A 21,242-nucleotide genomic window follows, 5' to 3' on the forward strand; every position below is an offset into this window, starting at 1 on the left:
TGCCGTCTATGGGAAGCATGGGCCAAAGTGGTGTGTTGCCTCCGCCGAGGGGCCTTAAAGGTCCAAACACTCGGCATCGGCTCAACCACCAGGATCCCCTTTTCCCCAGACACGGCGATGCCACGCACGGCTAAGCGTGGGTGCTCGGGGTCCGTGGTGTCGCACAGTACACGCAAACATCTGCTTTAACAGATGCCCCCTGCGGGGTCAGCCATAATGGGCTAGTAACTTAGAGGAAGCAGCATTCGCAGTGAACATTGTCTTCAATATAAGTACTGGATTCAGTCCATTTGAATTACTGTTTGGCCACATCCCAAAGCTGCCAGGGGAACGCCACCGTCCTTTTAGCATTTCTTCACTCGTACATTGGCTCCTAGATGTCCAAGCTCTTTGTACTGAAGCTATGGTCAACTCTGAAGAGGCCCAACTCCGCAGGAAAAGCATCAACGACATGCGCACTGCTCGCCCAAGTACAGTGTTGGTGATTTTGTGTGGATCCGCCGGCAGAAACCTGTGCTTCGGGGTCTTGAGAAGCTCTCCCCTCACTTTAAAGGCATCTACTGCCTCGTGGAACGTCTCATGCTTGTCCATCCAACTTTCAGGCTATCCCACTAAACACGTTTCAAGGCTGAAACATTATGTGCCTCCCGTAACTGCAAAGTGCCTCGAAGAATCGATGCCAGCTACGCATTTACTTCGTGAACAAAACACGTCTCTACGCCCTTAGCAGTGTGAACCACAAAGTAGAGAACAGTCAACCAATGCTTCAGCCCCAAGTTCAGAAAGTTCACTCCTTCACTCAACCAGCGTCCGACAAGGCAGCGTAGACTGCCGGTGCGTCTTATAGACTATGAAGTGGACGTATGATTACTTGAGTGCCTTTTGCAGTCAGTAGATGACTGAAACATTGTTTATCTTTATTGTCTCACCTCATCTGTGAGGGGCTCAGCTTCATGCCAGTTTTAATTACTGTTGTTAGCTCTGCTATTTTCTAGCCCTTTTCTAGTAATGTATTTCCAGCGCCTTACATTTGTTTCCACCCTGTATGCCATTTTTATAACTGCAAGTCAAAGAGGACTTTGACAAAAAGGAGGGGCCGGATGTGAGCGGTGAGCACCTCCTGGCCGCTCCAACCTTACTTACCAGGCTACCCGGCAGATAGTCATAGTGATCCATCTGCAGATCGCCTCCCGTCCTGCGCTAGAGTCGAGCATCAGCCAACTAATCCAGTGAGCCAGAAAGTGAGCCGCCAGCCGCCAAGCGAGGCAGTCGTGTGATGAAGCTGCGCATTTGCGCCATTGCCCTCATAGTGTAATGCGCCCACAACATTCGAGCGCATGATGGACTCTCTTTTGCGCGGTTTCAAATGAACGACGCACTTATGTTATCTTGATGACATTATTGTATTTTCTTCGACCTTCAAGATCCATCTCCATCGCCTTGACGCCATTCTTGGAGTCTCCGAAGAGATGGCCTTCAGCTGAACTAGAAGAAGTGTAGTTTCGGCCAACGTGAACTCAAGATGCTCGGTCACGTGGCCGACGCCCATGACATTCAACCAGACCGAGACAAAATGCGTGCTGTCAATGCATTTCCTACAATCCGTTGTACCAGTGACGTGCGTGGTTTTCTTGGCCTTCCTATTTTCGGCGGTTTGTCCCCAACATGCAGGCGTAACATTGTAAAAAACTCTGAAGGCACAGGGGTAGAAAAACGCATCATCTGGGGATGACTTGCACTCATTTCAAAGGCTGCGCAAACCTGCGAGCTGCAACCACGTTGCAAGACACTGAAAACGCGGTAACCACATGCGATAGTTAAACTAGATTGTAGCTTGTGTTTATTATGGCCATTGAAGAAATCACTGGCATTACAGACTACTGGCGGCCTGCATTTTCACATGTAATGTAGAGAGTTAAGGTACATGAAGGTTATGTGCACCACACTCTGTCCTTAGTGGAAATCAGCCCATGGTAAAATTGCTCACCAGGCTTATACAGTACACAGCCTACTGCTTGTGCGGACGGCTAGATGTATGTGACATTTGATTGGACGATTGTTTTATTATTTTATTATGTTTTTATAAACATCACATTATGAGACTTGTTGACTTTTTGTTAATGATTATTAATTACAGCGTATTTTTTTGTCAGTAGTGATGTAAGTAGTGCTCAAGCTGTCCCCCAGCAGTATTTTGCTGATAGGGAGTATAAAGGGTGCCTTTTTGTTTCCAGAACATTCCACAAAGTTTAATGCAATATACTGCAAGAATTGGATGAAAATGGAGACCTCATTCCTGACTGGTGCAAGAAATCTTCAAAGGACTCTGCATTAAAGGGTTTTGCATCATTTGTAGTGCCCCTGTGAATTGTGCACATCATTGTATTGCATCTGTAAAGCGCCATGCCATGTCGAAGCAACATATCGAAAGGGCCTCCAAGATGCGGGATTGTGATGGACGACTTGTCAAGTCCGGATTTGTTCAGACGAGAGGCCTTCATTTCATCAGCTATGAGGCAGCGGCTTCTCTGCAATACAATGTTGTGAAGGCAGAGGCAGTATTCACTTTATCTGTATTTGCCGATTCTCTACCATATACATGGGGTGACACTGCCACAGTCATCTATCCACACATGCTTCCAGACTCAGCAGTTGCAAGGAATTTGAAATGTGGACGAAAAAAATTATCATATCTGATCGCTGACGGCCTTGGGCCATTTCTCAAATTATAAGTGGTTGAAGAGCTTATTCGTCCAGGCATATTTTATGCCATTATGATTGACAAGACTCCCAAACCTGAATAAAAGATTCAGCAGCTGGATGTTCTAGTACGTGTTTACTCAGAAAAGGCAGGCCGTGTTGTTGTGAAACATCTTCAGTTTTTTAATCTTGGCCATGTCACTGCGAAAGACTTATTCTCATGTGTTAAAGAGGCCCTTGTGCCGCTACAAAACATAAACTTCCTCTGTCTTTTCACTAATTGGAGAAATGTCATGAAATCCCTTAAAAACAAAGTAAAATATCTAACTAACCCCCAATATGCTTGAAATTGGAAAGTGCACACTCCATAAGGTGCACAATGCACTCGCGGCTGGGCTGCACTCTTTTTCTAATGATCTAGAAGGTATTGTAGCAGATGTACACTGTTACTTCAAATTTGCTGCCCGGAATGCTGACATGAAGCAGCTACAGAAGGATTTAGGTCTGCCGATTCTTGAGTTTCTAAGACATGTACCAAGCAACTGGCTTGCGCTTCTGCCAGGATTGGAACGCATTCTCGAACATTTTCAAGCACTGCACACTTTCTTCACTAAAGGCCAAGCTGTCAGAGCTACAGCTGCAGCAAGGCATCAACACCTTGCAACTGCACTTTCCGACCAGACGCTGCAAGCAAAATTGCTGTTAGTAAAAAATCCAGCTGAACTTTCCCAAAAGTTCGAAACAATATTTCAAAGTAAAGAGCCACTTGTGCACGTCCTCTATGAATAAATAGTCTCTCGTGAAGCAAATGTTGGGGAGGTTTCTTACGCACACCTTTTTCTTCTCTGACCGGGGGACAGCTGAAAGGTTTGAATCTGCGGTCATCATCACTCTGGAAAGAAAAACCAGAGATGGGCTTGACACAGAAGCAGCATTGCGCTGATGGACCGGTTCTCAGAAGAAGACCCTTATTTATCGGCACGTATGTTCACATCACCTGTGCAGGGCACCTGCTGTCTAGACTTCCATTGAACAACAAGGTACTCCAGCGCTTGAGCTTTCTAAAGCCAAATCATGATTCATGTGGAAAGTGGCCATGTACTTTTGGAGGAAGCAAACGGCAGTCCGCCAAACGTCCTTACACGCCTCGAAGAGGTTGATTTCACTCTGAAGAATAAGTAGACAATATATATTTGCCATGGTGACTGTAATGGTTGACAGTGCATTTGCAGTGGGCAAAATTCTTATTCCTCTGTTCATCTGTTGTTCCTCTGTTATTAATCTTAGTTTACTAATATTTGGTAATGTGCAATAAAAGAAGTTGCAAACACCCTACAAGGCTTGTTAATAGAGCCGGACACCAGCAATGTGTCGTGTTCATGTACTAAACTTTAGACCCTCGGCTGCTCATTGTAGGTGCTCCTACATGCATTATTTACAAGCAGCTGCTGTGTTATGTATATTGAGGAGCCAGTTGGTCAGACGCAATGCTTAAACTGTGAATATAGTGTTAAGACAGCTACACAGCAAACTAGGACAAGCTGGGTACTACTTCTGTCCTCTCCTTTTCTGTATGATGCTACCATGATCGTTCGAGCTGGAATGTGTTTGATAGAACTGCTGGGAATACTTTGGTAGAGTTAATAAAATATTATGAATGCACAATGTATTTTCAGGAAGTAGCTAAGAGTGGCAGCACATTTTACAAGTTTTATAGATCACATTCTTCATTGTGTACATGTGTCAGGTCCATACTGCGCTAAAGTGCAGTTTGTACTACTTTAAACTCGAAAAATCTACAGATTAGGTGCTCCCAAACTCCATTTTGACTGCTCCAGACTGTTCCAAAATGCCTTTTTTTGTGCTTCTAGGTTTGGTTCAAGACGCAGTTTATGAGTTCCACTCCTGCCTGTGTGAACCACTAGTAAACATATTTTGTGTTTGCTTGTAGAGTTTGATAATTGCCTGAAAACGCGTGAATTGCATAATTTCCTTTGCTTGCTCGTAATATATTTTACTGTTAGATGTGTTTTAAGGATTTTGTGAGTGAAATAGCTACTTTTTTTACAATGCAGTGTTTTTGTGGTGTATATGGATACCCTGACACAATCATTTCTGGTCCCAAAGTTCTGTTCAAAGAAGCGAAGTTGATGCACTGTAAATTCAAGTATAGGCTCCGTACAGTGGAGTTTGCTCACGAGCCTTGCGCCATCTACCGCACCTCCGACGAAACTCTGGGTCGGCGGAGTGGAAGGTCGCTCTACGCTCCACTCTTTCTGTCGCAGCTACGATGGCGAGCAGTTGTAGTGGCAGTGGTCTCGCCAAAAAGAATGCGAAAAGCAGTCGTCGGTACTGCTGTGTTAAGGATTGCCACAGCCGCGAAGGGCAACTTAGTATTAGGCTGTACAGGTTTCCGGGCAGGCCGTACGAGAGAGACCGGCGACAGAAGTGGATCACGGCAGTGAGGAGAATCAAGCAAGTACTTTGTCATATTCAGCGTCAGTCTTGGCGCATATTTAAAGTTCAGTACATTAAATTTTCCTGTGTACAGGCTGTTTCACACTTAGAAGGGAACTGAAAGCGCTTGACAGCCGCGCTTTGCGAACTGCTGCCGTCGAAAACCGAAGCGAATGGGTTGCACTCGGCGCATGTACGGGAACGGTAGCAGGTCGTGCTCATTCCGCTCCACTTCGGGAGACTTCCCTAAACATTCAACCAACATCCATTCTGCATGCGACTTTGCGGCTGATTAACTTCGGTTATCGGCGACAGTACGTGATTCGCAAAGCGCGGCGGTTTCGCAATCACAGTTTTGCTTTAGGTATGAAACAGCCTGTACAACACGAGTGCTACTTTATAATTGCAGGCATCTCATTGTTCTTTAGCCTTCGATGTTTGTGGGAGTAGCGGAGTAATAATGAACTTATTATTATTTTAAAAAAAAACTCCGTGCTTGCTTAGATATGTACTTACATACGTGGTGATTTGTAGACTGCATTTTTGAAGTCAGACCTACGTTCAAACGGCCTCAGAGTTAAGAGCGCTGAAACGGCGTGCAGAGATTTTTGCTTTACTTGTTGGTCAGGGTCGAAAAAGTTGTGCATACACGTATGCGCGGAGTGAAAACATGTGATAAACTCACGGCAGAGCGTGCCGATCGATCGACGCGGTGTGGATGTCTGACCGTGTCGGCGCGTGACTACTAACTGTGTTCGATGAGTGGATACTCTTTCTTATATTTCAGTCAAGCCGACGGCTCTGAATGGGTGCCGAACGGAGCAACGAGGATTTGCTCCAGGCATTTTGTTAACGGGGAAAAAAGCACGATCGCAACTCATCCCGGATATTATCCGACAATATTTCCTGATGTGTACAGGGCGAGCCCTGTCGATGCAATGAAGAGGCTTTCAAGATATGAAAGGTATTGCATATAAATTTTCACTGTAATCCTCACATAAAAATGCAGACCTTGCACTACTGATTTTAGTTCTAACGTGTACTTGTGTGCAGCATTTCAGTGCAGCTACTCATCTGCATTATGTAAAGTTCACCACAAAGAACAACAGGAGAAATTTTTAAATGCTATAGTGTCACATATGCTTTCAGGTTGCACCAGAGGAGGGCTAAAACATCATTAGCCTCTGCCACGCCTCAGCCATCAGCCTCAATTCCTCACACTCTTGAAGACGAGCCATCAAGCAGCGACGATGCAGACTCCTCGAATACAGGTCCCTTCATTCAACAGCCATCCAATCTGGACCTGCTTTGCATAGCTGGTGATTCAGTAAGGACAACTAAGGAAGACAAGGTGAGTGATCTGGGATGGGCACTTTGCAAAGTTCCTCACTGTTTTTATGCAGAGCTGTCACTGCATATTTGGTTATGCTGGTTTCGAAGCTTGTGGAAATTAAATTGCACTACTTTTCCCATGTGGTCTTGCCATAGCTCTGAGTAGTTTATAATGACTGTGCGGCAAAAATGTCGTCATTATGGGCAGCACTATTAAAGTGCATATTGCAATTGATTAAATTCATAGAAATGATCTTTTGTTTATGTTAATTGCACACTGCCCAAACTTGGGTGGTCCAAATTACATTTCAACAGCTGCGTGCGTGCTGTGTTTATTATGATTGAAGCTTTAACTGTTAATTTATGTATAGTCTCTCGTTAAACTACAACTGATTAATGTGCTGAGCATTTTTTTTTTTTGCAATGTTTACTAATCACCAGCATTTATTTTGTTTTTCTGTGCAGGCTTGCCAAACACACGACCACGCGCGCTTTTCAGACACATTTTCAGTGCTTTTATGTTCCTCAAGAGACAATGATGCATGCACTCAAGTGAACCACAAAGGTGTTTGTGACGCAGAAGTCCAGTGCAAGCCCCCTGTGGTTTCCCGCCAGTCTGGTAGAGACTCTAGGACAGCTTGCTTCACAGAGTATGACAGCGTCCAAGTCTGCGCTGCTGCCATGAAAGACTTGTGCGGAGTGTCCCTTGATGTATTTGCCCTCTTGCTAAGCATATTGCCTCGTTCTGCAGAGCGGTCATGTGATGTACTAATGACCGACAGACTTGTGTTATTCTTGATGAAGATTAAGCTTGGGATCACTTATTCTTCCCTTGGAGTGCTTTTTTCTGTATCAAGGAATACTGTGTCTCACCACTTTAAGAGTCTCCTTCGAACTTTGAGCGTTTCTACACAGAAGTGGATATATCGCCCTCCCGTGGATGTCACTAGGCAGACAATGCCAAATTGCTTCAAAGCACATTACAAGGAGTGTTCAATGATAATTGACTGTACTGAGGCCCATACAGAACAACCCTGTACTGTGCAGCAGCAAAGAGTGCTGTATTCACACTACAAGGGAGGATATACACTAAAATTCCTTGTTGGAATCACACCATGTGGCACAGTTTGCTTCCGCTCGAAAGCATATGGAGGCAGGTGTTCCGATGCTTTTATTACAGTGGACTCTGGATTTTTAGAGCTGGTTCAACCAGGTGATGTTGTCATGGCTGACAAGGGGTTTCCAGGTATAAGGGGAAGCCTTGAAGGTGCACAGGCTGTATTAGTGATGCCCCCTTTTTTGCAAGGACATGACCAATTTTCAGAAAGTGAGGTACACGAGACTTATCACATTGCACAAGTACGAATTCACGTAGAAAGGATTATCCAGCGTATCAAGATGTACAATATACTTAACACACGTGTGCCCACAGAGCTGATTCCAGGAATGAGCGACATATTTCATGTCTGTTGCATTTTAGCAAATCTGCAGCCACCTATTATACGCTATGAGAAGTGATTCTTGAAACTGTCTACCCCCTTCAGTGAGCAGGCCTGTACTACTTTTGCAGAAATATTTATTTTATACAAACAGTTCACGGCTTCTTGATGAGGGTGGGGAGCAGCCAAGTAAAGTAAAAATCCTCTAAGGCTCGCACAGCTGAGCATAGAAAACTGTTGTCCCTCTGTACAGTGACAGAAATGCTGTGCTTGGTTGAGTAAACAAAGAAAAAGCACTCAGTTAGGTTGCATATATACATAAGCAGCTGAACCTGTGTATAATATTGATGGCTAGGTTGCAGGGTCAGTTTGTTGCTCACATACTAATGTAGGGCACAAAAGTCACTAGCTGCTCTGCATAAATAATGAAGTTGTCTCTCCTTGAGAACGGACATTTTATCTCTAGCAGGCAGACACCATTTGCAGTTTCAAAAAGCCCATCGGGGCTTCCACACAGCCATGGCTGTGTTGGGTGCACAACAAGTCCAGCCTGGAAAAGAGAAGTCCTTTTCTGAAATACATGTCAGTCCACACTTCATGAATTCATAGGGAAAAAAGGGGGCAGGAAACAATGTGGTTATGTGCATCAGTATGAGCAATAAGACTATCTATTGTGTGGGCTTTTAAGCCAAACAGGTCAAATATGCATTACCTCTACCACATGTGTGCCAACTTTCTTTTCAAACTCCTTGCGTGCCACTGGCTCTATCTTTATGCCTGAAAAAACAATTTCAATTAACCAAACATGCAATGGTCTGATGTTGGGGAACATACCATACGAAGTGGCCTCTGTATAAAACCCTCGACGATTGAAGATAGTTTGCAGAAGGTCTTGGGGTGACTTCCTTGTTCTGAGGATTGTGTGTGCCTGTGAGCACGTTATTCTTGGCTTTCTTTCTTGGTGCCACCTGTCAGAACATTTAAGAGATGAATTTTATTACTGCTATGAAATGTGACATGTTGGCAAAGAGGAGAAACACTCACCTAAAATTACTAGCCTGCCCCTTGGTCAAGGCACACAGCCGCAGAGAACTTGTGCATTTTATATGTTTCGCGTAGTAGTCAGCCACTTCTGTTGTCATTTCTTCTTCATGCTCTCTTTTTCTTATCACTATCTTTGGAAAGTCTCCAACAACTTTTAAACTGTAGAAGGCCTCTTTTGGCTCATGCAGAACTGTTTTCAATTGTCTTATGTCTTCCTCCAACACTATTTTGCTTACAATATCCTGGAGGACAGTCTTGCATGACCCCTCGCAAGTTTCATTTTTTGTCTTCAAAATCCTTGCCATTGGGCAGTCAATGTCTGGAAAATACTTTGTCAGGAAGCTTGGGTCTAAGGGTTCTGGAGCTTCTGCTCCGACGACATGTGGATGCTTGTTAGCTGTAAAAATATGTGAAAGTAAGATGAAATAAAGAAGTTGCAACACACTTTGTGGGAACTGTAATTGCAAAGCCAAAACACTGACACTGTTTTTTAATTGATTAACAATTGCACACGAAAATGCCTGGTAATAAAATCAAATGTACATTTATCATGCATTAGTTCAGTACTTATATGCATTGCTTACCACCAAAAAGTTCTTCAATTGATGCTTTGTCGTCCACACGCGGCTTCTTGGCCGGTTTTCCCCACTTCTGCCGTTGCGATGTGCACGATACGGCTTCATGTAGGTTTATGTAAAGTGTGACGGCGGCGCAGTGCTTGCAGGTTCCTGCAGCGCCGTACCTGCAGCTGCAATGTCCACCTTGTATCTGGCGGTCTTTATCGCTTAGCTGCAATGAGCAAATGTAGATGCAACACTTAACACAGAGCAATCTAGTCACTAAGAACAAATATTCTTTTTTTTTTTTTTCTTGCAAGCATGCCATAAGGCATACTGTATAAAGTTAGATTTCTTCCAGAAACATTCACATCATTGTGAAAACGTATTATGGTTAAGTTTCCGCCGAGTAATGGAAGTACAAAACAGCATTTGTAACGCGCCTATGTTCCTGAGAAGTTCTTTTTTTTTTTTTTGTGCGCGTGTAACAATGCCGCTGAAAGAGCATACCAAGCTAATCAGCTTCAAATTTGTGAAGCGTTTTATGCGTCAGGGTACCTAAAAAAATCTGCAAGATTAGCAGGTTGCGGCGTGGAATGCAGAGAATTTGCTCAAAAAATACAATCGTAAGCACGCCACGATTGCTTGCGCGCGTTGCCTCGACATGTCTAAGCACCGCACAGCGCGGCCTGATGGGTTCGACAGCATTCTAAGCATTCTAGCGATCTTCACCGGCCACAAACATATCGTGAAGTATGATTTTAGACGCAGCGGCTAGCGCTGAACGATGCAAATATCCGTCCAGGTCACGCGCTGGAGCATTCGTGCTGACGGCTTGTATGTTCTACATCTGCGACACTAAGCACTCGCATTTGAGCCGAGGCAGCAGCTACGTTATGCGTGTCAGCTTTACTCACGTGCAATGAAATGGAGTAGACCTGCTTCCCTTGTTGGGAACGGCATTTCGCCCGCACGTCCACGCCGTCCACTTCCGTCACAGAAGAAACGTGTCCGGCGTCGTACAGTTTCTCTCCGCTCTTAAGAGAGGCGGAATGGAAATATTCCTGCACGGCCTTGATGGGCCTAAAGCCCGTGAATAGCACTTGTGACATCGCATACAGCACTGCAGGGAACAACACAAAAGCTCGGCCGCTGGCGGTGCACAAAACGCGGAGAAAGCACGTGCGGCACGGGCGCGCTCAGCACTTCGCCGACTCAGTGACGCGGGAACTGCCACCGCGGCGCTGGGGTCGGCGCTTCTCCGCAGCGCCACCTGCTCACTGTACGGAGCCTATTGCTCTTTTTCTGTGCGGTAAGGTTTATGATATAGGGATGTAGCGAAGTGCAGTAAAATATTGAAAAGCCAAATGATGCAAAAAATTCTACTTTTCATGCCGTTTCAAAATGTGGAGCACTTTTAGTGACAAAAAACGAAGAAAAACGTCTCAATAGTAGCCCTTGCCCCTCCCCCTCTTTTTCTATTTCTTTCAATATTTCTCAGGTTTGTTGCTGACTTGTGAACAGAATGCTCTTTTGTTTCAAACTGGGTTTGTGGTTCAAGATCAAGTGAAGGGTGAGCAATTGTATTAAACACATCAGTTTGTCCATCATGTCATCTAACATAATAAGGGAACTAAAAGAGTCCATTCAGAATTTCTAACAAAAATTGCTTAAGAGAAAAATATACCTTGCGATTTAGTAACCCAAGGGAGGAAAACGCTACTTTAGTTTAACCTGTTTCCAACTTAGCTCCGGCTGCAGCTCAATGGCTTTGTATGGCAAACAAAGGTTGTGAGATCAAATCCGGACAGTTCTCCCCATTTGGATGGAAATGAAATGCAATACAACTGTGTGCTATGTGAAAATAGCTCCATAAAGAATCCCAGGCGTGGTGGACGTAATCCACAGCCTTTCATTGTGGCGTTGTATATAACCCACATGCAGAACAACTAATGGTTAAAATTAGTTCTGAGTGCTGCACTGCTCTACCACTCAGCCCACAGGCAGCTTTGGGCCATTGAGGTCCACATACTCTCCTTTTCATGTTTGGACAGCAGAAGCCGATTCAAATGAGCAGACTCCTCAGGAAGCTGGGCACTTCTGTACTTTTATTTGCATTGGCGAAAATATTCAAAAACCTCGGCGAATCCACAGGAGATTAGGTTTACAAACCCACGAAGGAAACAAGCATTTATGTTTGAAAAAATGGGGCCAACGGGCCAAAATTATGGTGCCATTTTCCACGAACGCTTGCCGAGAATGAGCCGACTAGTGAAGGTTGCCATTAAGCAGTGCGTTCATATGGTATGCAACGTCATTGTAGGTTTTATTTCTGTTGAAATCTATACTGTTCCAGTATGCTATGGCGTGACAAGTGCTAAGCAAAGGGCAATCTTAAAACCATATATCAAGGAGTGGTACAGCAAAGAAAAGTTGATTCTTGGTCTGGACTTGGAAACTTAGCAAAGCAGCCTCACAAATGAGAACTTTTCAGAAGCATTTGAGAATAAAAGCATGTACACTCCTGTATCATCTTTCATTCTTTTTTGGCCAAAAAGCATTCCTTTCTTGCCATAACATGAAATCTCCTGTGACAGCTTTAATGGGCTTCCCTGTGTATAACAAAAGCAGCCAGTATCCTGCCTTAGCAAAATGTGAACACAATTGATACATCCACATGTGTGCCTGCTCTTTCATCTTATTCTGTCTGGATTTTTGAAAAGATAAACGACACATGAAATATATGGTGTGAAATGACAGAATTGGAGAATATTACCATCCTTAGTCATTTATGCCTATAAATAAAGGCTGTGCTTAGCACGGTCTTTTTCGAGCAAATACATATTTATCATGTAGACATTTTCTCTGCGTGATTCCTTTTTTTTTCAGCCATTCACACTGACGTAAGTGGCATAATTTCACAGTAAATATTAAGCAACCTTAATATTAACCAGTTCCTTGCTGCTGCATTATTTCAGCTTTTTTAGTTATTTCTTTTTTCTCATGCTTGTAACCTTGAGAAAGTAAATCACTTGCGGCTTGCTGTCGATCATAAGGAGATGTTGGCTGATCCTTGGATAGGTGTCTAAATGTGAGTGGTCTTGCTCGGATTGACCTTAGCACATGAAACCGAGTCAGTTAACCTACGATCAAAAATCGATCTTCGTTGTGTGTCGGCTGCTGCCCGGCCCTACATCATTACATCGGCTCTAAATCGGCTGGCCGCGTCAGGCTGGCATCACGAAATGTTGGTCAGCCAGGATCAAAAACCAACCTCCACCCAGGGACATCCGTGAAGTTCAGCCCGAGTAATTTTGACCGACTTGCCAGCACAAGGCCGACTTCAAACTGAGCTCGTTGTGCGCCTTGGGTAGTTAGGTACTGAGGAGACGAAGGGGATACTCTAGGCTTCAGATTTAGCCCAGTTAAGTAAGTTTTATTATTTTCAAAGCCTCAACTGATCATCTTAAAATACAAGGCCATGAAATATCCAGAGTGGCGTGGCAGAATATAAATATCTCAGGGCATGGGTAAACGAAGGATCAACATACATTGAAAAGCATTTACAATCACTTAGGGCAAAAGTGCGGAGATGCTGGGATAGTGAAGCATAGGGTTGAGGATACAACAGGTGTCATGTGCTGAAGGATATTTGGAAAGTAATTATGGTGCCTGGGCGTACTTTCAAAAATGCAGTTTTGTACCTAAAAGCAGAGGTACAGTCGACATTAGAAATAAATCAGAGAACTGTCGGACGATCGGCACTGGGTGTCCACAGCAAAACCACAAATGAGGTGGTACAGGCAGATATGGGCTGGGCATCTTTCAAAGCACGGAAAGCTCAGAGTATTACCCCTGTCAAGCGCGCAAGTCAAGTGCACTTACGAAGAGTGTCACTTTGCCCCATCTATATACCGCAAGTGAAGTGCACTCGCAGAAGAGTACACTTTGATTGAAGTACGTCGCGGGGACGTACTTTCTGGCCGAGTGCATAGCCTCGTCGCCACCGATTGCATTAGTACAAAATGTAATGCATTAAAAAAGGACACAGAGGTTCATTTTAGCTATTTAACAAAATTTTATAAAATTTTAGGGTTCTAGTGGCGTCACATTATCTTCAGACGCTGCGTCCTTGCACGTCGCCATGTTGGTCTGTGTAGGCTAGGAAGTAGTCTCGGTAACAAAAAATAGGTTATGTTTTTATTAAATTCAATGCACAACAATCAATTTTGGAATATCTGTTTTTATTTTTAAAGTCATCTTTAAAAAGTACGCTATAACTATTACAACCGCTGTCGCGAGCTGTTTTTCCGTCGCCATTTTTTTTTCACTGCGAGTGCACTCTGTTTTTCTGTTCCTGGACTAAGACAGGATGGAGCAAGAACACTGCACAGGCGCTGTACAGAAGTGAAAGCGCCTGATGTAGAAGAAATAAAACTAAACAGTGAGGAGTTGGGCTTGTTAGTTTAAGATCATGGCGGAAACAGCGCTAGTGTTCTTGCTCCGTCCTGTCTTAGCGATGTTCCCACCATAATCGTAAACCACCAAGCCCAACCCTCCAATTTTTTTACTAAAACGTGTTGACTCAAAATGGAGGAAGAGAACTAAGAAACTAACCAGTAAGTATGCTGGTCACAAGGACGAAGGAATAAAGAGCGTTAAACAACAGTTGAAAACGCAGAAGGTAAAACTGGATAAATTCTATGGAAAAAAAGATGGAAACTGTACCGAAAGTGGAAAAGGCAGATTAGGAAGCTTCCTAGATCAGGGTACCTAGAACATGCTGGTACGAAAGAAATTTAACCAAGATGATGACACATGTGCAGTATGTGATAAATCCCTAGAAACAATTGAACATCTTATACTCGAATGTCATGGTATCCATCCGGATGTCGATGTAGTAGCAGTCACTCTTCTTGCGGCACTGGGATTTAGATACCAGTGGTCGGCTGAGTGAATCTGCGGTGGAAACTACCAAAAAGCAATTGGAAGATTGGTGACTTAAAACAAGAAAAGTGACATAATGTTAGTAATGTAGGAATAAAAATTAAATAAATGAAATGATGGTATAGTTAACCAATCTAAACCAATATTCAAGATAAAGGGGGTATTACGCGCCATGCACGGTGCATTGTAGGTAATTTTTGTTCAGTCGGCCATTTTTGCTGTTTTTTTTTTGTTTCGCTGAAAATATGCATTCGTCGTGCCAAGACCAACTTGCTCGTCTTTCCACGTTAACAGAACATAATTGCAGCACGTAGCGTACAGCCGATCGATGCGCATTTCGGAATGCTTGACAACGGGCATGCCTCACTCATTAAAATGTTTGTTTGTTTGTTTGTTTTGTTTGTCTGTTTGTTTATTTGTTTGTTTGTTTATTGTTTGTTTGTTTGTTTGTTTGTTTGTTTGTTTGTTTGTTTGTTTGTTTGTTTGTTTGTTTGTGGGGTTTAACGTCCCAAAACAACTCAGGCTATGAGAGACGCCGTAGTGGAGGACTCCGGAAATTTGGCCACCTGGAGTTCTTTACCGTGCACTGACATCGCACAGCACATAGCTTTTCGCCTCCATCGAAAAGCTGCCGCCGAGACCGGGATTCGATCCCGCGTCCTTGGGAACAGTAATGGTTCAAATGGTGCATCATAGTCGCTGAATTAACAGCTAGTGCTGTGTTGTGTTGGGTTTTATGGCGCATAAGCAACTAAGGCTATCATGCGCCAAGAACACGGTCAAAATGTGTAACGTAAGGAAAAATGAAAACAAATGTGTTGAAATCTAGTTTGTTTAGATAGTCCGCTTCTTTTAGGAAACTAAAAACACTTGTTAAATTTACTAATGCGCTTTCTCCTAAAGGCAAGCTCGGGTGGAATGGGATGGCATGGTTGAAGAATAAGGTAAAATGCTTTTTCCGTAATGTCTCAAGTTTGGGACATGTAATTAGGATGTGGTTGACTGAGTATTTCTCCACATTGTGCACAGGTAGGCTTATCATGTTTCATTAGTATAACGTTGCGTGTAAGATGTGTATGGCCAATAAAGAGACGGCAGGCTATTACTTCCATTAAATGTGTATGCTGTGTGATCCATTTTTCTATTATGGGTTTTACAAGGCGCAATTTATTATTTTCTGTGTTATTCCACACAGACTGCCACTTATCTTTCTGTTTACAATGTATCAACTTCAGGCAGTCTTTATGTGGAATGTTGACTTTTTCAATAATTTTGTTGCGAGCTTGTGCAGCGCAAATGTCCGCTCTCTCATTGCCGTCGATGCCTACGTGGCTTGGAACCCAGCATAATGTATTTGCTATATCGTGCACTATATTACCAAGTAATGCACGGTTGCATTTTTGGAATTTAGAGCTGTAAGTATGCTCAGCGAATCTGTCTAAATAACACTATTCTCGATGTTCTTGTTTATAATTTTTTTTCTACAGCTTGCAGGACATCTTAGCATTCGGGTGTAAATATAGATGCACATTGATGGATTGTAATTACTTTTTCAGACCACCCTTCCATTACTGCGCAACCAACATAGGAGTTAGTTTTTGAACCGTCTGTGTAAACTTCGGCACAATTACTGTATTTTTCTTTGGAGGAACGATATTTTTGTATGATGTGCTTTTTAGGTGTTTGGAGTTTACTGAACTGTGTTAGAGTAAAGTCACATACTAGGGGAAGGTTATACCACGAGGGAAGGGGGTCGCTTCTTTGAGCAACATCAGGCAGTGTATTTAATTAATTAATTTATTTATTGATACTGCAATCCCAGTGTTGGGATTTTAGCAGGGTGGGACACAAACTAAGCAGTTTAATATACCGAGGTTATCGCATATGCCTTCAAACCGTAGTATCAAAGGTCTAGTTGCTTGAGATTTATGGGTAAATATGATTCTGGGATTGGAAGGACAAGTTGTGATGATTGGGCAAATGTGTTTTTTCTGTGATCTTATTCTGAGAGAGAACGTATGCACACGTAAGGGCTTATCTTCTGTTTTCCAGTGAAGGCTAATTTGCCTCCACATAGAGGCTGACTACAGGGGACGTTCTGTAAGCTCCACATGACAGACACAGATCAAGATTATGAACTGGATCTAACTGTTTTAAATATGATGTTCTTGCTGAACCATAGACTACAGATCTATAATGCAGACAGGAGTGCACCAGAGAACGGTAAATGTGGAGGAGACATGCTCTATCTGAACCCCAACGTTTGCGCGACAGAACCAAAATAATATTAAGAGCTCGGTTAGCTTTACCTTTTAGGTGTTTTATGTGCTGTAGGAATGTGAGTTTTTTGTCAAATATTACGATTTACAACTTATGTTCCTGCTTTATTGGAAGTACGGTGTGAGTTAGGCGAAGAGTAGGATCTGTCTGCAAGCCCCTCTTGAACGAGAAAGGAACAGCAACTGTTATCTTTAGGGAAAACCTGAATTCATTTTTGTCTGCCCAATTTCCAAGTTTGTTTAATGTAAGTTGGATCTGTCTATCACATGTTGCTAAGTTGGTTGATGTTTTTGCAACCTGTAGGTCGTCAACATAAACCGAGTCATAACGGACGTCGGAATTACTTTGACTATAAGTTGGTTGATGTGTTTGCAACCTGTAGGTCGTCAACATAAACCGAGTCATACCGGACTTCGGAATTACTTTGACTATAAGTTGGTTGATGCGTTTGCAACCTGTAGGTCGTCAACATAAACCGAGTCATAACAGACTTCGGAATTACTTTGACTATAAGTTAGTTGATGTGTTTGCAACCTGTAGGTCGTCAACATAAACCGAGTCAAACGGACTTCGGAATTACTTTGACTATAAGTTGGTTGATGTGTTTGCAACCTGTAGGTCGTCAACATAAACCGAGTCATAACGGACTTCGGAATTACTTTGACTATAAGTTGGTTGATGTGTTTGCAACCTGTAGGTCGTCAACATAAACCGAGTCATAACGGACTTCGGAATTACTTTGACTATAAGTTGGTTGATGTGTTGCAACCTGTAGGTCGTCAACATAGTCATAACGGACTTCGGAATTACTTTGACTATAAGTTGGTTGATGTGTTTGCAACCTGTAGGTCGTCAACATAAACCGAGTCATAACGGACTTCGGAATTACTTTGACTATAAGTTGGTTGATGTATTTGCAACCTGTAGGTCGTCAACATAAACTGAGTCATAACTGACTTCGGAATTACTTTGGCTATGGAATTTATGTTTACTATAAAGAGTGTGGTACTGAGAATACACCCCTGCGGTACTCCATTTTCCTGGATAATGTTCTTTGAAAGGGTAGAGCCAAGGCGTACTTGGAAGGTGCGGTTAGAAAGGAAGTCATTCAGGCAATTTAGCATCCTTCCACGGATGCCGATATCAGATAGTAGGTCTTTCAGAATGTCAAATCTCCAGGTGGTATCATATGCCTTCTCCATGTCGAAAAAGACAGCCAGACAGTGTTGTCTATGGATGAACACCTCTCGAACTGTGTTTTTAAGTCGAACGAGGTGGTCCACTGTTGAACATGCTTTTCTGAAGCCGCTTTGTTGTACATAGAGAAGCTCACAGGATTCGAGAGTAAACATTACCCACTTATTTACCACGCTCTCCAAACATTTAGCAAGGCAGCTCATGCGAGCTATGGGTCTATAGCTGCTGGCAGAAGTTGGCGGTTTCCCAGGCTTCAAAACTGGTATGATAATGGCTTTTTTTTTCCAACCATGAGGAATTTTTCCCGATACCCATACTCTGTTATAAAAACTTAAAAGTGCCTCGACAGCGGGCACTGAGAGATGGGCCAACATTCCGTAATCGATTTAGTCTGGGCCGGGTGCAGTCTGTTTGCCAAGTGTGAGTACTGTAGAGATTTCTTTATGCGTAATTAATTTATTGTAAGACTCGGGCAAGCCACCATTTGTAGGGAATTTTTGTTTTTCGGCTGTGTTTTTGTATTTTAGAAAAGAGTTTGAACAATGAACTGAGCTTGAAATACTTCAAAGGTGTTCACCTAGTATATTTGCCTGTTCTTCGATAGTTGTTTTGTGTGCCAGGGGCTGTGAGAAAAGGGATTGTAAAAGGTGAGAAGCAGCCATTTAGTTTTGTAACTTGCTCCCACATTTTCTTAGATTTGACGGAGCTGTGGAGGGACGACACATATCTTTGCCATGACTCTTTTTCAGCGTTGCGGCGGATATATCGTGCTTCAGCTTTTGCAGTTTTAAAATTTATTAGATTTTCATGGGTTGGGTATCTTCGGAAAGTTCCCCGTTGTCACCCGTCAATAATTAGAGTGATTATTAACGATGCGCCCTTAACATGATGATGAACTGACTTTTTTCTGGCGCAAGGGCATCTATGGCCAAAGAGCGCCAAACACAAGGTGAAATGCCATCTCCAGTTGATGTGATAGCTTTGGCGATTATAATGATGATGTGCTAAAAGCTATGGTGTATAGGGCCTAAAAGTTCGTTTGCAGTGTATGATTTCTACAGTTGCATCTTGCCTGTACTCACCTATGGGGCTGAAACGTGGAGGCTAACCAAGAGAGTTCTACTTAAGTTGAGGACAACCCAGAGGGCTATGGAACAAAAAATGGTAGGGGTAACATTAAGAGATAGAAAGCGTGCAGAGCGGGTCAGAGAAATAACTCAAGTTACCGACATTCTAGTGGAAATTAAGAAGAAATGGACATGGGCAGGACATGTAGTGCGAAGAGAGGATAACCGATGGTCGCTGAGGGTAACAAACTGGATTCCAAGGGAAGGAAAGCGTAGCAGGGGGCGGCAGAAGGTTAGGTGGGCGGATGAGATTAAGAAGTTCGCAGGGGTCAAGTGGATGCAGCTAGCACAGAACCGGGTTAAGTGGAGAAATATGGGAGAGGCCTTCGCCCTGCAGTGGGTATAATCAGACTGATGATGATGATGATGATCTCTAAAAACAGTGGTGTATAGAGCCTAAAACGTTCTGAGATGTATAGTGGTCTGAGTAAAATATTAAAAGAAGAAATGTAAATGTTAAAACGCTAGTTATCTAAGTAAGAGGGACGGGTTGAAGCCCACGTTGATGAAAAATTTGACATAAAAAGCCTACCTTTGAAAAATATTTAAGAACTCTTTCGGGTGAGAACATTGGGTCATCGCCGAGAAATATGGACGGATGTTTCGGTATATGTTTTTTGTGTATTTCAGGAAAATGATGTCGCCTTTGTTTTTCAAGTGTTGGACATTCAATTAAAATACGTATTACTGTAAGATGACCACCACATCTCGAGCAGCGTGGTGCAGGAGAGTTCGTTAAAAGGTATGAGTGTGTAGTATGTGTGTGACCTATTCTCAGCCTGCACAAGGCTACTTCTTTGAATCTGTCTCTTTTGTCTGTAGTGTACCTGCCTATGATAGGTTTTATAGTGTGTAGTTTATTTTCAGTCGCTGTGTCCCATTCCTCTTGCCAGTGTTGTCGAATTTTGTTTTTAATGTGTGGCTTGAGGTCCTGGTATATTATTTTGTCGATGTCTGTAGTATTTCGACAGGCAGCTGACACAGCAAGCCTATCAGCCGCCTCGTTACCTGGTATGCTACGGTGGCCTGACACCCAGCAAAGTGTAATTTTAAGTTGTAATTTATGGGCAGTGATAAGGTTGTTAAATAGAGTATTCAGGACTGGGTTCTTATTGTGCCATTTCCAAGAAGTTAGGGAGGTTAAAACACTAAGGGAGTCTGTGTAGATGACCGATGACTGTATTTTGTTTTCTATAATGTGTCTCACAGCTAACAGGATACCGTGGGATTCTGCAGTAAATATACTTGTATGTCTGTTCAGTGTTTTTGTTAGTGAAAATTGTGGTCCATGTGCGGCACATGAGACTTGAGTCGACTTTGAAGCATCAGTGTAATACTCATTACAAATGTATTTTGCCTGCAGAGACATGAAGTGCTGTTGTATGGCTATAGGAAGGGCATGTTTTCCGACTTGAAGGAATGTTAGGTCGCAATTAACAGCGTGTATTTCCCACGGAGCGATGAAGTCTTTTATGGAAGTTGTATGCAGGCTGCCAACCAGGATGTCCAGATATTCAATATGAGTGGCTAGTCTTATTGGGTATGGTGGTGTTAGTGACGGTTTTCTTGTGAAAAGTTCTGTGTTAGCTGTGTCAAGCAGGAGCCGGCGACAAGGATGGTCCAGTTGAGACAATATTTTGGTAGCATATCTTACAGCAGTAAATTGTCTTCTTCGCTGTAATGACCATCGGTTAGCCTCAACATAGAGGCTAGCAATTGGGCTAGTTCGAAAAGCACCCGTGGCAAAGCGAAGGCCAAGGTGGTGCACTGGATCGAGCATTTTTAGGGCAGAAGGTGATGCTGACCAGTAAACCATTGAGCCATAGTCAATACGAGACAAAACTACGCTATTCAGAAGGCTCAAGAGGCAGTCACGATCTGTGCCCCAGGACTGGTGGGACAGAATTTTTAGCAGGTTCATTGCCTTCAGACATTTTAATCTCAGCTGTTTTATGTGTGATATGAAGGAAAGCTTTTCATCAAAAACTACACCGAGAAATTTATGTTCTTTTTGAACTGCAAGGCTCTGATGACTCAGTGTAATGTTGGGCTCAGGTCTAATGCCACGCTGCTTAGTGAAAAGCACGCAGACGGTCTTTGCAAAGTTAAACTTAAACCCATTGTCGTCAGCCCACCTAGACAGTTCGTTCACGCCTAGTTGA

The 21,242-nt window shown here is 43.2% G+C and overlaps 2 protein-coding genes across 2 annotated transcripts in view; one reads left to right on the forward strand and one right to left on the reverse strand.

The window, feature by feature from the left end:
• LOC146194426 (uncharacterized) overlaps window positions 1–8,283 on the forward strand; it is a 29,595-nt gene extending 21,312 nt beyond the window's left edge. Inside the window, exon 3 of the mRNA XM_084596556.1 lies at window positions 6,955–8,283. Coding sequence (XP_084452682.1) covers window positions 6,955–8,007 — 1,053 coding nt within the window. The 3' untranslated portion in view covers window positions 8,008–8,283. The remainder of the gene's footprint in view (window positions 1–6,954) is intronic.
• A 1,256-nt stretch (window positions 8,284–9,539) lies between these two features.
• On the reverse strand, window positions 9,540–10,734 carry LOC146194427 (uncharacterized). The gene is made up of 2 exons (XM_084596557.1): window positions 10,447–10,734; window positions 9,540–9,761 (listed from the first exon to the last, which is right to left on the reverse strand). The coding sequence occupies exons 1-2, from the start codon at window positions 10,639–10,641 to the stop codon at window positions 9,540–9,542; spliced, it is 417 nt and encodes a 138-aa protein (XP_084452683.1). The 5' UTR covers window positions 10,642–10,734.
• Between the last annotated feature and the right edge of the window lie 10,508 nt (window positions 10,735–21,242).

This window comes from Amblyomma maculatum, chromosome 3 (genome assembly GCF_055883805.1).
Source record: "Amblyomma maculatum isolate TAMU_Amacu chromosome 3, ASM5588380v1, whole genome shotgun sequence".
NCBI lineage: Eukaryota > Metazoa > Arthropoda > Arachnida > Ixodida > Ixodidae > Amblyomma > Amblyomma maculatum.